Source organism: Plectropomus leopardus, chromosome 2 (genome assembly GCF_008729295.1).
Source record: "Plectropomus leopardus isolate mb chromosome 2, YSFRI_Pleo_2.0, whole genome shotgun sequence".
In the NCBI taxonomy this organism is placed as follows: Eukaryota; Metazoa; Chordata; class Actinopteri; order Perciformes; family Serranidae; genus Plectropomus; species Plectropomus leopardus.
In genome coordinates, this window is record NC_056464.1 from 12219930 (window position 1) to 12236182 (window position 16253).

The window sequence follows — 16253 nt, forward strand, 5'->3', positions numbered from 1 at the left end:
ATATCCGTGGTGAGGACATGAGTGGGAATCTCCCCATGACAGTGAACTCTGAACACGTTTTACCCGTTAAAATGAACCTCAGACATAATGAAGTAATAAAAAACAATTGTGTTAAGAGGAAGACATCTAAACGAAGACTAATGAGGTCATGACTGAAAAATGCCGTTTTAACCCTTTAAAACTTGGAGGACATCACTTTTTGTTTTTGGTTTCTTTCAAAAACATGGGGAAAAAAAGGCAATGTGCAACGTGGTAAGAAATGTTCTGCAAATTGCAAGAAATTTGTAGATTTAGAAATTTATTTTTTAAAAAGCTAGGGGACATGTTTAGGGAAAAGAGAAAAAAAGCAGAACTCTAGGTAATTTTCTTGTGCTTTTTAATTATTTCTTGCTAATTTGGGGGGCATTACTTCTTTCATTGCTCACTGCCTTCTTTGTTTTTGAAAGAAATCAAGCAAAGCCTCAGAATTCAAAGGGTTAAGACACAAAAATGATAAATATACAAATAAATGAACATTGCATACAAATTGGACTTCATATTTTACAACTAAATCACAATGAAGCAATTTAGATTTTGTGTAACGTTTAACAAATAAGACTCTTGAATAACAAAATAACTATATAAAACTTATAAAACAATAAAAACAATACACCAAGTATAAAACTTGACACCATACCTACCTTCACACATTTATAGTGACACACCCAAATGTGTCAAAGTACCAACATTTATTTTTATTAGCTGCATAATTAGTTTAATGGAAATCACCTGTGATAACTAGAAGATATCCAACAGCTGATTAGTCACTTTGTAAAACTACATCATAAGGTCAATAGACCATGAAACATTTTTTTCACTGACTAAACTTTGAAATGTCATAAGCAAAAGTGCAAATAATGAATAAATGATGGCTGAATTCCATTTTACCTGCTTCAGTTTAAGGGTCCTGGTATTGTACTTACTGCAGGGACCCTGGACTTTGGAGGGCCCTCGGCAGACTTGGTTTGGGGGGAGCTCCCCTCTTTATCAAATGTTACCTCTTCACGTGGCATGGAATTAACATGTATACTGTAAATACTTGTTTAAGCACACACAACATTACTGTTTTCTACTGACATTAAACTTGGAAATGAGAGAATAGTTTACAGAAGTTCATCTGATTCTTGTTCCATAAGGTAAACTCTTTTTTTTCTCTTTTCCCCCTCTTTTTGTGACTAGACTGATAGTTGTGTTTCATCCTTTCATTAAGGTTGTAAACACTGGCATCCCCGTTTGAAACGAGCAGCAGGCGTAGCCCTTGCATAATTTCCAAAACCTACTGAACTTGTGTGGTGAGCATTAAGCCGCCCAGCTAAGCTTGTTGGACATTTTCAAGCAATCTTGGGGGCCCTCTGCTGGCCATGGGGACCAAGCGCAACTGCTTAGTTTGCTTGTGTGTTGGGCTGCCTGTGTGTTAGATGTCAAAGTAAATGGTAAGGAACCATTGGCAATGTTATTAAAAACACTTGTGCTTCTTCTGCTTTGAAAAGTCCAAATATCTGCTGTGAAAAAGGTCTTTCCTAAACAATGACACCGAAAAGCACCAGTCACGAGATGGATGCAGTTAAGTATAGAGCAGAGTAAGACAATTCATAAACAATGCAGATATGACAATTATAAATCTGCTGGGAGAATGTCACCCTCAGAAAGAAATCATATGTGACAAGGGCACAAGTGGAAGAAGCAACCAAGAGGCTTCTGGTAAATGTACAGGTGGTGCAGGGTTCATTGGGTGAGATGGGAGCACTGCATACAGTTACGGTTGGCGGCACATTTCCCTAGTTGCCGTTTGTTAGAAAAAAACTTGGATGGACACGTGGCCTGTTTGGTTAAAAAGTCTGTGAAATGCAAATGAACAAAAAGTGGAAGAAAGTTTTATGGCCTTATGACACACACGCACACATATATATATACACACACACACATATATATAGGCCTAGGTTTATTATTGGATTATTTTTGGGGTATTTTTAGCCTTTAATTGATAAAACAGGCTAGGCATGAAAGAGGGAAGAGAGAAAAACAGTAAACAGCCAAGGCCAGAATTGAGGCGACATCGGCTGCAGTGAGGACACAGCTTCTGCACACGGGGTGCCTGCTCTACCAACTGAGCTACTGGGCACCACAGGACCAAAATATTTTTGTCCACTGGGGTACATGCTGTGCTCTGTGTCAGTCAACACTGCACATCAGCAGAAATGTATATTGCCAAACCATGATGTGTGGGGGGGAAGCCTTATGCTGTAGGGATTGCTATGTATTTCTAATGTGTCTTAAAAGGTCTTGAGCAGTTTTGCAAGAAGCAAAAAAAGAATGGGTCTAAATTACAATGACCACAAATACAAATATGACGTGGCTCTATCCACAAATGATAAGCTTAAGGCTTAACTGCAGTCAAAGCTGCCTCAAGTGAATATTAACCTCAAGGTGAAACGTATACATATAATTATTTCAGGATATTTTCCCCTTTTTGTGTTCTATTGATTAGTGCAAAAAAGTGTAATTACACCCACTGTGATTTCAATCAAATCAATAAAACACAAAAAAACTTCCAAAGGGACTGCAGTGAATATACTGCAGTAGGCACGGAATGTTTTTCTTCAAAGACAACAAACACAGATATTGTCTGATTAATGTTTTACTCAAAATTGCATTGCATCCCCTCCCAAAACAATCACTTCTTTTAAAAATATAAAATAAGGTGGCAGAATTAAACTCAGAACAACAGCATGTAATTAAGATGGCATGAGAAGCACCATCCCTATTTGGCATTGCATTTCAATTTTCAGGCAAGTCTGATACAGCTATCCAATTTTCACAATGTGTTGAGATATGCCTCTTGAAAAGTTATTACCTCTACATGACTTACAGTTCAATTGTAACATTAAAATGGGTTATCTATTAGATGTCAAAGTAAATACAACATACACCTGTGCAAAATGTGTATTTTAAACCTAAAACAAAGCTTAGGAGATGCCAAACAGCACTGAAGGTAAAAAGTAAGTAAAATATAGTGTACACAAGAACATCTTTATATATTAGCTTTGTTTATCTTCCCCTCCACCCTTGACACAAGAGGTGATACAGAAAAAAATAACCGGGAGCAAGCAGAACTGATCATTTTTGGGGTTGATCACACAGAACCTCTGGCAAATCTCTACTGGTCATATATTTTTCCAAATATATACAGCTAGGCTAATTTTAGTTTGTATACAGGTATAAGGTATGATGCACACACTGCCCTTCAATCTTCGGCATCCTTCAATATAAATATTTATAGGGTGTGGATGGAGACAACCAACAGTGTTTCCCTACTAGAGAATGATACCATGTGACTCCACCAGCTCTCTCCGCTGTAATAACTGTGGAATTCGGATGCCCTTCATGTTTGTAGTGCACACACATTATTAAAGGAGGAGTTATGTACCCAGTCACCAGAGGGGGGAAGCACTGGCCAGTCTCTCACATGGGTCCACGGGGCCAATGGGGTTTCATCGGTCATGTAATCCAAGAGGTGTCCCCCAACAAGGAATGACCACAGAGATGAGTCCATCCCCATCCTGCACCCGTCCAGTGTCCTTTCCAGTCCAGTCTGACTTTATCATTTCAAGAAGACAATGTAGAAAGCCATTGCCAAACAGGAAATTGCCACAGCAATGTGAAGTCGCGACCCAATTACTGCCGCTGAGAGGAGAGATTGAGGTAAAGAGGATAAGTGAAGAAAATTACAGTCCAACTACAATGAAACAAAACAAGGAGAATATTTTGTAATAGTAATGAGTCCTAAAACCTGAAAATGAACGAACGTTTCAGCAACTCTAGCTCCCTTGTCTCAAAGTCAATGAGTTTTTTGAATGGGTTTTTGGTTAGAAGTTTAAAATAAGGTCTGTGGTTAACACAAGTGTAAGAGACTTTCACAGATGTCTATTCATTCACTTTACCTTTGTAGAAAACGCCCCACACTCCTTTCTTCTCTGACAGCAGCCAGCTGTTGAGGCGCGGTACCTTTTTGAGGTACGCGCAAGTGCAGATGAACAGCAGCCCGAACACCAGGATGCCATCGAAAGAGTACACTGTGGAAGAGATGGAAGATAATATCACACAGACTGCCTCACCTGCCAGCACTGAATGCATTCATTATCTTCATTCATCTTTTTTATAATGTGCAAAACAAAACCTGTTACCAAAATTAAAAGAGACAATCACAGAAAGAGAATACTCTGTGATATGACTAAACACAAAATTTTACTTGCATACGTTCACTTACAAAATCTAAATGTACCCTTACTAGGGGTGGGTATACCCAGAGGCCCCACAATGTGATAGTAAGTCACAAAACAATATTATTGTGATTTAAAATGTTTTGCAATATGCCATATATTAGGATAACATAAAGACATTTTACGATATAAGACATACTTTGAACTGCAAATTATGTCACCAAAAACAGACTTTTCTAACATCTGCTTTATCTAACAAGGTAAAGTTTTCAGTTTGTTCATCTAATTGCAGTCGTTCAAATGCAACAACATGCACCTGAAAAAGCAATCAATTTAATTACTCTAATAGGCTATTAAAGGTTTAATTTGTATGTATAATTTATGCAATAAAAAAAACAAAACCAGGCATGCTGATATCGATACAATACTGACACACAAAAATATCTCAATACTATGCTGTATCAATCCTACCTTCCAACTCCTACTAAAGCCAGTTGTGTGATAATCCACCTTAGAAAGACTTATTATTTCTGTAGCATTTCACAGGTCAGTTTTAAACTGTGAATTTTTTAAAAGCCTGTTTGTAAGAAGAATAGCAAAGAGACTATCGACAAGGAAACCATAACTATTACCACTGTACTTTTATAGATTCCTTAACTGGAGAGAGGATGACGCGTAGAAACAAATATTACACCTCCATTAATAGTAAAGAATGGACCAGCTTCTAAAAAAAACATTTATAGTGATATTACAAGGATATGAGAACATCTTTATATTGTGTATATTATCCCAAACAAGCAATGTATCACTTAAAAGACGGCTTGAGTTTCCAGCTTTGAGGGACAGGTGTTTATGTTTCTGCTGCTTTAGGAATAATGTCTCCACTACTTAAACAGCAAAATAAGTATACACGCTGCCTTGCTAAAGATTTTCCCTTTTCCCAGTTTGCACAAGCTTCGTTGTTGACTTTAAGTGCAGAGTTGCATGCAGTTGTCGCAATGTAACAAATCTCGTGTACCCACATCAGCAGTGGACGATAACAAAAAACAAACAGTTTACATTTTTAAGGACTGACGCCAGTTAGTTTGCATGCTAACAGGCTTTCTTTCTGTATTTATTCACTTATTACTGTTGTCATCTACCTGACTGGATTTTTAATATTAGCCACCGATACCCTAACGTTGGCCAGAGCTAGTCAGCGAGCTATTTTGTAGCCTGACAAAAATACGGTGTTGGCGTTTCATTAATAAATGACAAAACCGTGCCATATTTTCTTTTACTGAAACAAACAAGTGATGTGTTAAAATTTGCAAAGACGAATTTGTTTTGGTGCTAACAGACTAATAACAGTGCAGCCCAGGGCCACGTCTACAGCTAAGCTAGCTTCCACGTTAGCCTTCCGTAGTAGCTAGCCGAACTTACTTGTCCCGTGTCGACACTAGTTGCATCAAACAGTTAACCTACCATTTGTCATATTCGCAGTTTGCTCTCTGACGATGTATTACGAAGGTTTCTTCCTTTCAATTAGCAATCCATCATGTCCTAAAAAGTGGAGATATAATGCTGTCTACTTCGCCTCGCAGTCACTCGGTTGACATTTCCGGTTTCACTGGCTTTACACTCTTCTTTTACGTTTTATGTTTGTTGTCATTCGTCGAGCATTTACTGCCACCTACTGGAGTTTACGAGTAACAGCTTTCTGAACAACAGTCTGATCAATAATAAAAATACATTTTAAATATCAAGCTGTGATACTTTCATCATATGCACTCTTCCTATGAATTTGAGTTAAGATGGAAACTCAGGACAACCTTCCTCTTGGTGTACAGTTCCTGCTTTTGTTGATAACTTTTATAGTAATTATAATAATAATAATAATAGTAACAACTTTATTTATATAGCACCTTTAAAAACAATGTTTACAAAGTGCTTTGACAAACAAAGCAAAAGCAGAAATGAGATACATAGAGGGCAATACGACAGAAGGCCAACAGGCATACTGAGCACAACCAAGATGAAACTAGGGTAGAGTTAGGATGAAATTAAAACAAAAGGTCAAATAATGCAAGATGCAAAATGTCAATATAAAATAATATAAATAGACCAAAAACAACAAAAGCAATAAAACTACAAGTAAAAGGAAATAAAAGAAATATAACATAAACAAAACAGGTAAAATAAATAAAAAGACAACATCACATAAAAGCAATTCCATAAAAATGGGTTTTAAGCAGAGATTCAAAAGATGTCACAATTGCATAGAACACAACCAAGATGGTCCATGTATGATCAGACAGTTTGTTTTTTTGTTTTTAAACCAAAAACAGAAACTGTTTTTTTTTTTTCTAAATTAAGAACATTTTTATCTCAGAATTATGAGATGTATTATCTTGGGAAAATATATGTTATTGTTTTTTTTCTTGAAAAGTGAGAATTAAAAAAAAAATGGTTATCTCATTAATTAACAAAATGAAGAGCAGATTTTTTTTTTTACATAATTCTGAAACTGCCAAAAAGTGGTAAGGACTGATAATAAAGACATTCTGCATATGAGAGAGCAGAAAAACAACTTTTGGGGCACTCAGGTCATCTGCCTCTTTTACTTACTGGATGTGGTCAGCACACTGAACTCTGCCAAACATGGAGGAAGCACCCAAAGAGGACATGGGCAAGATTAACAAAGTGGTGAAAAACGCTGGCTCTGCTGCAGCTCTGAACCTGGACACACCTTGTACTGTACAGAGGGGAGGGATGAGGATTAAACTGAGCTTACACCCCCGCTGCAATGAGCTGACACCACTGTACAGACACCTCCACCTCATTCCCCGAGGTCCATCATCGAGCAATTTGTGCTGAACGCCATCAGCTGTTCCAGAGTGCTTTCTGTGCAAATAACCTCAGTCTCAGCCACTCAAGAGGGTTCTGAATGAGGGTACCTGCACTGCATACAAAAACCATTTAAATCACATTTTGTTACTTGACACGTTGCTCCAGACTAACCCATAAATCAGCCTGTACAATATAAAGCATGTTTAAATAAATATCCAACAGTTTATCTGTTATATTGTGCATAATACTGCTTTCCACCACCATTGCTTCAAACCCACAGTATAGACTCACACTGGCATCATAGTCAGGCTGGAAAAACCCCAACTATACACCACTATAGCAACTATTAATATAACAAAATGTTGCCTGCATGTACAAATGCACCTGCACACAGTTTATTGCAGTAAGTTGTGTAATGCAAATGTAACACATATGCACATGCCTAAACCTATACATTCTTTACATTGTACATCAATATCTCTACTATATTTGAGACACGCATTCAATTTTCACTTGTTCAATACATATTTTACACCCCTGCCACTATTTGGAACATACTTATACCACCACCATATTCTCTTTGTTTATAATTAATCCTTACATCTCTATTTAATATGTTTTTGCAAAGCTAAAAATGAAAGTGTTTCTTTTTCACTAGCACTTTGTGTCCAGCTGTTGCTACTCTGACCTGATTTCATGTCTTGGCTGTGAGAACCTCCTCATGGACCATTTCAGTGTGTTGTTTTTCTAGAGTATAACATGAAGACATCTGACCAGTAGTGAAACCCTGAAATACAAAAGCCATGTTTGTTATGTTAGTATATCATGATGCATTATCCTAATCATTACATTAGGTTACCCTCATCAATAGATTACATCATGCTAATCATTACATTCATTATCCTAATCCCTCCATATGTTGTTATTGACTCAGAGACAACAGAAGTTTCTCTCCCGAAGGGAACAGGGCTGGAACAAAGGGTCGTAAGACAGTTAATGAGATTTGATCACAGGACAGTGAAGCACACCTGTTCAGGTCAGCCTCACTGCAGCTCGCTGTGCAGCCCGAGAACAACACTTAGTCTTCTGCTCCTTCTCCCTCTGGCTTTTGCTTCAGAACATCTCTCTTTTTAGCAATGCGTCTCTACCACAGCACACAGGTAAGACTGGTTTTAAGATTACTTCTGTGATAATAACATAGTATTTGTTTTCATCATAAGCTGAGAAAGAAAACTATTTGTTTAATCATATTTGTTTTGGGAAGTGGTTGTTTTGGGTTTACGTTTCCAAAGAATCGAAGAACATCAGGACTTCAGCAACTAAGCTTTTTGTTTTGAAAATATTGATAATTGGGTATATCTTTTAAAGTGATGCACAACTCCCTGTAGCAACTGAAATACTTGATTTTGCTGTCATTTTGAAGACAGCAATGATTGCTTTTCTTTTTTGTGTGGCTGAACAAAGAAGTGAGTTTGATGGCTACAAAATATTAATGAGTGGCAGAATGTTTGGCGTTTGCATGTTTTGAGCACTAAAGTTATATATATAATAATAAATAATTACATATATATATATATATAATATATATGTATAAAATAAATCTTTGCATCATTTCAGCTTTAAGAGAGCATTTTGCAAACATACTGTACTCATTTACCTGCTGTTCTTCACTCAGGTATCACAAAAAATGGGTCTTCGCAATAGAAAAGGTGAGTCAAAATCAAACAATTGCCAAGTTTAAGCTCCGGTTTTGTAAATCTAATGAAACAAATGACAATATCTTCAGATTGTAGCCCATCACTTTAGAAGTTAGAACTATGATAACACATATAACAGTGTACAGTAGTGTCCTTGATATAATGACTGTGTGCTGGCTTGTATTCATGTGTGTCAGAGAGACATCACTGCTGGATGGTCCCGCCATGCCAGGTGATGGAGAGTCCACAAGAGGAGACTAGTGACCTCATCCAACCCGAGAAACTGCCAAATCCCGTCCTGGCTTCTCACCAACACAGAGCCCTTCACCAAGAGCTGCTATTCTGCCACAGAAGGTGAGAAATCACCAAGCTCTGAACCTGCTGTCTGTGACTAGGTTATTAGTATTTATCAGAGAGCTTTATATACTGAATCGATGGAAATGGGAAGGATTAATTTTTCCATGTGACATTTTATGTGCAGTAAAGGCAGGCTTTGGATTCTCTCAGAAAGGAGAAGTAGTTTAGTAGATCAGCATTTTGTGAGTCTGCTGCCTCAGTCAGAGAATCCTCTTAGGCTTCCTCTGTCCAGCTGGCCGGCGCTGTGGTCGGGGATAAGCAACATGTTTGGTGGTGGTTTAACACTGATCATGTCAAAGGTACAACACCTTTGACTGAGATCACTGCTTATCTCTCCTCAGGGGGCCACCGCTTTCACTCTTGTCTGTCAGAGAAAGTGAAATTAATGCATATCACTCTACAGAAATCAACAGAATTTTGTCTGCAGTAGTCACCACTCACAACAAGGTCTGCGGATTATCTTGAGTAACCGGGTCAGGATTATTTGAAAGAGACATTGCTGTTGTGGTTTAAAAAAAAAAAAAGAAAAAAGTATTGCTTTGGTGCTTTGAGCACCACAAGTTGAGCGCCATCTAGTTCCATTATATTGGAGAGAAGGCAGCCATCTCTACGGCTGATATCACTTACGCACTGCTGCACCTCATTAAAATGTTGTATATTCTTTAATTTATGCATTTTATACACACTCTATTTTTAGATTTATTTTTATTAATATTATCTCAATGGGTTTATTTTCCATCTTATGTTATGCATTCTGTGCGTTCTATTTTTTATCCTTATTTTTTATCTTACTTTTTATATTATGTTATTGCTTAAATGTTATCAAATGGGTTCTATTCATCTATTCAATGTATTCTATCCTTATCTTATTTTTACATGCAGGTTTTATTATGTCTATATGCCTTTTCATGTGAAGCACTTGGTGCATGTAATTTCTTTGTTGTAAAGCACATTGGGCTGCATTTCTTATATGAAAAGTGCTGAACAAATAGAGTCCATTATTTATAATTAGAATTAAAATAATTATTATAATATCTCCAAATCACACCAAAACAATCTAAATTGATAAATAGCACTACGGGTAAGAGGAAAGATATTAATTTTTGATTTTAAGCTTTAATGTGAAGTGCACACCCATCTACTGTGTGTATTTGTACTATAAACTAACTGAATTGATGGATAAATAGCACTCTGCGGTTGTATGGTATTTTTTGTATTGGATATCTTCATACAGTAATCAATCTTGTTTTCTTTTTTTTCATGTGTCCTCAGAGGTCTACTGCCCAGAAAAAAGCCTGAGCTGCAGCACGTGTTGGAACACAAACAGAGAGAGCAGCACAAGCAGAGGGAGCTGGCCCTCTGTCCTCTGTCCGACCTGGAGGTGAAGCTACGGACGAGGCAGCAGAGAACAAAAATTGTGAGTATGTCAGTTAAGAGCAAAGATGTAAAACCATACTGCTGAGGTAAAACAGCATTTGCAGTATTCTATTTAGTGTTTGGTCATGTGTGAGCAAGCCTGCAGATATTAGCCAATACACAGTCTCATTAAGGAGGATGTCAAAACACAGATGTTTCCTGTCTTGCAGTACGAGCTCGAGCAGACGAAGAGGATCGAGAGTCTGCAGAATGTACCAGAGTTTGTTCATGTGAGAAGAACCCTGAAACACGTCCAAAATTTTTCCTAGTAAGGAGTACAACCAGAGCAAATGGACACAAATAAAAAGTCGATAATGTGGAGTCCAGACAAGTTTCCATTACTGTCAGTGAAAAAGATCCTTGACCCACAACTGCAGACATTTCAGATTGGAATAATCAAAATTCATTGTTATTATCTTGAGACTGATGTTTGAGCTTAACAGGTCTTGTGAACTTGAATATCAAAATCCACCTTTGAAGAGCATTTTCTCTTAAATCTGAATCTGCTTTTACACTAAAATGATTTCTTAATATAATGGCTAGAAAGTTAATGTATTTGGTAGTATTTTCAAATAAGCATTCTTCCAAAATCTGAAGAAGTGTAATAAATTCACTAATGTAAAAAAAAAAACAACAACAAATCTCTTTTTTTGAGTTAACAAGTTTATCATTGTGGAATTCAAAGAAGAGTTTTCACAGGAAAATATTTGCTTTTTTTCCTGAATTGGTGACTTATGGACTTCATGGAAAAATATCTGCATGTTTATCTCGGTAATTAAGAAAAACAAGGCAAATACCACTTCTGCATTAGACTTTTTAAACATTTTGTCTTTTGTAAAGAATTTTGCAACATGTATGCATTGGACTATGAAATATCCCTTCAAATCCTTAATATATAAGAAAGCATTGACCTTAATCTGTCATTTTTGGCACTCCACCTGATGCTGGCCTCTCTGTTACAATGTCGCGAGCCCTGGCCATCACAACCTTACTGGCCAGATGCCTCATTTTATTAAAATTGAAGCACATTTCTCCCCCTACGCAGAATAAATGAATTAGATTTGCTTGTTACAACAAAAAACTTGAGATACTCAGATTCTCTCTCATGGGCTTAATAAACATCTTTCAGGAAATATGGGAAAAAAACAGAAGTGACGAGAATACATTTTAAATTTTTAATAAAACATCCAGGGAGGCTGACCGTGTACGTGAAAACAAACACTGAAACGGAGGTTGCACTGAATCAGAATCTGCTTGTGACAACAGTGAGAAAACTGTTAACAAAATACGTAACAGCTGTCATGGAAACGAGCTCGGGCGTGGCTCTTTTTGCAGCATTCCTCAGATGTTGGTGCTCCAACATATCATACCCTTTAATCAACGATTAAATCACATTTCACAATTTTCGGGACATTACAGGGTAAGTTCAGGTTGGAGAGCTCAACATTAAAAAAAAAAAAATCACTGAATCATGATTTATGGACTTTAAAACTACATTTCATATTTTAAAAAGTGACCAAGTGCCAGCTTGTATTTATATCAAGTTTCTCAGTCTGAATCAGTGGTGCGCTGCGAACAAACATTCACAAATATTTTGATATCGCCGCATAGTAAATGTATTGACCTAAACTTTAAAGTGTGACTGACTGTTGCCTCGGAAATGTAAAAATCCAGACGTTGGCTGCAGTGTGAGAAAAAAGAAGGCCTGCTGAATAAAACACATTCAACCATTTTCTCGTACACATTCTTTGCAACTCCAAACGCATGAAACCTTGTTGTACCGTTGACCGTAAACAAAAGTTTTACATGTAAAAGTGAACATCAATTCCGTGAATTATACATGTTTTCTCCCAAACACGTTTATAAATACAAATTCCACTCACAAGCAGCAACCACAGCCACTGTGCTTCTGTCCAAACTTATCAGTGATTTGTGTTTGCTGCAGAATAAGTTAACAATAAATAAAATACAAATAAAAACTGCGTTCACAAAAAAAGTAGACATAATGGCAGGGTAAGATTCTCCCGTCTGCGTCTCCCTGTACAGCACAATCTATTACACTGAAATAACCGTGAAACATTTCTCATAGTGTTGGAAAATATTTAGCAAGAGGTGCAGCAGAAGAAGCAGAGACAGAGGAGAGAAACAGGCCACCAACGTGGTAAACTGGCGGTGAGGAGAGCACTGACAGGTCCAAATAACAAGACCAAAGGAGTTCACTGGCTGAAAAGGGCACGAGGCTGAAATCGGCTTCCTGTTTGAGAGTTAAGGGCTATTGTTTTTCAGCCAATTCCCCATTAATACGCCACTTAAAACTGAGAAACCTGTAGCAGATATCATAGGAAAAACTTTAATGCTGTTTAAAACCTCATTCTATTCAGGAAAAACTGTGTATTATTATTCCTTGTTTTCCATCCAGATCACATTAAACCAGGTCCAGAAAAAAGAAAAAACTGATTGCACTTAATTTTGAAGGTTGTTTAATGCCCCTTTTCAGAATTGTGAAACTATCATTTTAATTGTAAAAACAAGGAAGACTCATCAAACTGACAGAATGGCAGTGCTTTTCCTCCATCCAGACTAGGTCCAGTTCAAAAACCACTAAACCTTTATTTGTCAAGTGTGTTTTAAATGAACACAAAAACTCTAATGATTGTTGAAAACCCAATTTCAAACTTGTGAAAACAGAAAAGAAACAGCTAGACCTGCTCCTTCATGACTAAAAAGCAATGAAATTGCCCCTTTTTTTGTTCTCACAAATAGAAAAAGGGTTCTCCAAATCTGAAATGGGATTTCTATCAACTCTGAGGCACTTCCTATGATGTCTGGGACCTGTTACATAACTTTAAATAGTGTACGACCGGAGAAGTATCCCTTAACTTTTCCAAACCAGAAAGATATGAATCAGAAGCCAACTTCGGTGCCATGTGAAAAAGACAACAATTAAGGAATGCCATCCTTTCTTTGGCAACACTGTGAGGGTGGCACACTCCAGTCATACACATAGGAGAGTCGCAGCTTGACCTCCTCCTTGCAGAGTCTGCCATCACGCTGCAGAGTCTGGTGTTTTTCCAACATGTCCTCCAAGCTCTGCTTATGCGTCACCAAGTATTTGTTGTTGCAACCACGCGATTTGTACTCTGTGTCAAAGCGTGGGTCATGTGTCCGCCGAACATCCACTGGTGCCAGCCAGGCGCCCAGTGACACGTCCTCACTCTGCCATGTCTTGAAGTAACCTGCATTAAGATGCACATAATGCACCAGGTCAGCTGAGAGGATGTAGCCCCCGCCCAGCGCGTAGGGCAGGTAGTAGTCACAAAGCTCCCAAGAGCTTTCCCGCCACTTCCCAGCAGTTTTCACTCTCCCTCTCCCAGAGAAGAAGCCCCAGTATAACCGGCTGGGCTCTTTCCCCTTCAGCTCCTCCTTTAGGAGGTCCAAGCGAGCAAATGTATCATCATCAGCTTTAAGGACAAACTTGAACTCCACATTCTGGTCCAACCAGGAGTACATGTGCAGCAGCTTTAGCGTTAAGTTCTCGTAAGAATCTCGCAAATCAGGCAATAGGAGCAAGTCTTTGTGCCGCCCTTGCTCTGTGTTGAGGTTCTGAAGGTCCTCGCTGGAAAGCCCCTGAGTTCCCACCACAAACATAGCCAGAACATCAGAGTCCCGCTTGGCCAGCCAGGTGCTGCGGATGATACTCCTACGCTCTGTGTACTTGGGTCCGGTAGTGATGAGGACAACGAGGAATGCTGACATGTCTTTGGATGTGGATGGGGGGTTATGCTGCTCTGGATTGGACTGCAAACCATTGGCATGAGGGACGAGGCCTGGAGGATCTTGGTGGCCCTGTTTTAGGGTTTCTGAGGTACATTTGGCCAAGAATACGAGAACGACAGCAAAGCTGCACACAGTGCCAATGACCAGGGCTGTCTTGTGGCGGCACACGAGGCGCAAGAGATTCATGGTGCTGAGTCTGGGGTGAAAAACACAAAAGATTGTCAGCATTGCTTTAATTCAGATATTAGATTAATCATCAAAACATCCATATTAGTGTGCAGCCATACTTTCTGCAAGCATTATTAGAGAACGTCCAGGTGGCTGATATCCTTGTAACTGAACGGCGCGTAAAGCACGTGCAGGAATATTTTGTTAGGATTTCACTTTATGTACTGTACATTGAGTCCTCATGAATTTTGTGTATATCAATGTTTTCAAAATAATTTAATTAGAGTATGTATAATGTTACTGCATTTTACATTTGAGATCAATCGATTGTCAGTTACACTTTAAAAAAAAAAAAAATCAATATCAATTGATTGTTTTGTCTGTAAGTGTCAAATTTGTTGTCATCTTCTATGTTTTGTGCAGACCCCAGCCCGAGTATCTAATGTTATGGATCAGCATTTGGGGATTTAAGCATAAATCATACAAGGAATGAGCAGAGAGTTTAACTTGCAACTGACAAATCTGCATTTTGTGTGTTTCTCATCTTACAGCTTATGTTTAGATTCAACTCAGTTCAGCTGTTATTGTCGGTTCGCTATACGTTTACATGACAGGGCATGATCTCATTTGCAAAATATAAAAATAAATACCAACAATACACACTAAAACATCCTCTCTGCCAGTAAAACAACTCCAAAAACACACAGTCCTAAAAAAAACAAGCTAAAATAAAATTGTTTTTTTTAAATGCTCAGCACAAGTATACAGTTAAAACGTCAAAAATGCCTGAATCAAGGTGCTATTACTAATCACACAGCACCAAACGTTTGCTACAGCACGTTTTGCAGCTGTACAGACATCATAGTAGTAAACGTCCAGACATCACAGAAGTAAACAAACAGTTATGAGCACCAGAAAGGATGTCTAGTGTGCTATCTAATGTCAGTCTCTTCACAGTAAGAAATGCCATTAAATTAGTTATGGCACCTTCAAGTCCTTTGTTTCAAATTTTGAAAGTGAGGTTGCAATTTTTTGCATTTGAATCATAGATCTTTCCTTAAATAACGGCAGCGATGGAGCGAGTTAGCACTTCAGCTGCAAACCCACGACTTTGCAGCACCACCTGCTCAGAAGTTGAACTGTACACTGTGTTTATGTGTCGCAGCAATGTTGTAAGCAGTACTAAATTAAACAGTTTTTTTTTTTTTTTAAAGTTACCTTACCTAATTGAAAAGTGCCTGTCCCGTGAGTGAAAGAGCCACGGCGGGCCACAGACGGCAGCTTTGTCGGGCTAACGCTAGCTACCGAGATAAGACCCTCTGCGCACTTTGTGAGCTCACTCCTCTGACTGCTAACACACACGGACTGCTCATATTGGTGCACACGGGAGGTGGTAAATACCAAGTTTAGCGGCGTCGGTCAGTTAGGTTAAAATAAGCAGATTAAATGGTTCTCTGGGTGAGCTGAGACAGGTATCGATGTAGTCATTTTTTGTCTTTTGGCGTGTAAACCCAAATCAGTTCAGTGTGGCAGTGACGTAGAGGAAGCGGAAGTGAAGCCCCCGTAAGAAAAGAGAATCAAATTACACAAAAATACTTGCCCTTAAGGACCTTTTTTTTGTTTTCTTTATATGATTGTATTAGAGAAAACAAATAAAACATGCACAAGCAGAAACTGACTTACTCCAAGATTAATTCAAACTTTTTTTAAAAAAAAATACCAGGACCTGATATGACATCATAATTACATG

At 38.1% G+C, this 16253-nt stretch overlaps 3 protein-coding genes across 3 annotated transcripts; 1 reads left to right on the forward strand and 2 right to left on the reverse strand.

Annotated features, from left to right (window-relative positions):
- Positions 1 to 2661: 2661 nt before the first annotated feature.
- On the reverse strand, positions 2662 to 5850 carry tmem167b (transmembrane protein 167B). The gene is made up of 3 exons (XM_042497742.1): positions 5724 to 5850; positions 3981 to 4112; positions 2662 to 3723 (listed from the first exon to the last, which is right to left on the reverse strand). The coding sequence occupies exons 1-3, from the start codon at positions 5731 to 5733 to the stop codon at positions 3641 to 3643; spliced, it is 225 nt and encodes a 74-aa protein (XP_042353676.1). The 5' UTR covers positions 5734 to 5850; the 3' UTR covers positions 2662 to 3640.
- Positions 5851 to 8210: 2360 nt separating this feature from the next.
- Positions 8211 to 10857, forward strand: LOC121949275 (protein FAM107B-like). The gene is made up of 5 exons (XM_042494922.1): positions 8211 to 8248; positions 8764 to 8797; positions 8983 to 9139; positions 10415 to 10559; positions 10729 to 10857. Exons 1-5 carry the CDS (start codon positions 8225 to 8227, stop codon positions 10825 to 10827), a joined length of 459 nt encoding a protein of 152 aa, XP_042350856.1. The 5' UTR covers positions 8211 to 8224; the 3' UTR covers positions 10828 to 10857.
- Positions 10858 to 11719: 862 nt separating this feature from the next.
- b3galt6 (UDP-Gal:betaGal beta 1,3-galactosyltransferase polypeptide 6) lies at positions 11720 to 16017 on the reverse strand. Its single transcript, XM_042501112.1, has 2 exons — positions 15727 to 16017; positions 11720 to 14531 (listed from the first exon to the last, which is right to left on the reverse strand). The coding sequence occupies exon 2, from the start codon at positions 14519 to 14521 to the stop codon at positions 13502 to 13504; it is 1020 nt and encodes a 339-aa protein (XP_042357046.1). The 5' UTR covers positions 14522 to 14531; positions 15727 to 16017; the 3' UTR covers positions 11720 to 13501.
- Positions 16018 to 16253: the final 236 nt, after the last annotated feature.

What these genes read in the sequence shown, in the direction of transcription:
- b3galt6 (XM_042501112.1), bottom strand. Translation starts at nt 14,521, where the DNA reads ATGAATCTCTTGCGCCTCGTGTGCCGCCACAAGACAGCCCTGGTCATT.
- LOC121949275 (XM_042494922.1), top strand. Translation starts at nt 8,225, where the DNA reads ATGCGTCTCTACCACAGCACACAG. An exon ending in GTCTCTACCACAGCACACAG is followed by an intron (nt 8,249 to 8,763) that starts GTAAGACTGGTT and finishes TTCTTCACTCAG; the next exon opens with GTATCACAAAAAATGGGTCT. An exon ending in GGCAGCAGAGAACAAAAATT is followed by an intron (nt 10,560 to 10,728) that starts GTGAGTATGTCA and finishes CCTGTCTTGCAG; the next exon opens with TACGAGCTCGAGCAGACGAA.
- tmem167b (XM_042497742.1), bottom strand. An exon ending in GTGGGGCGTTTTCTACAAAG is followed by an intron (nt 3,724 to 3,980) that starts GTAAAGTGAATG and finishes CTCTCCTCTCAG; the next exon opens with CGGCAGTAATTGGGTCGCGA.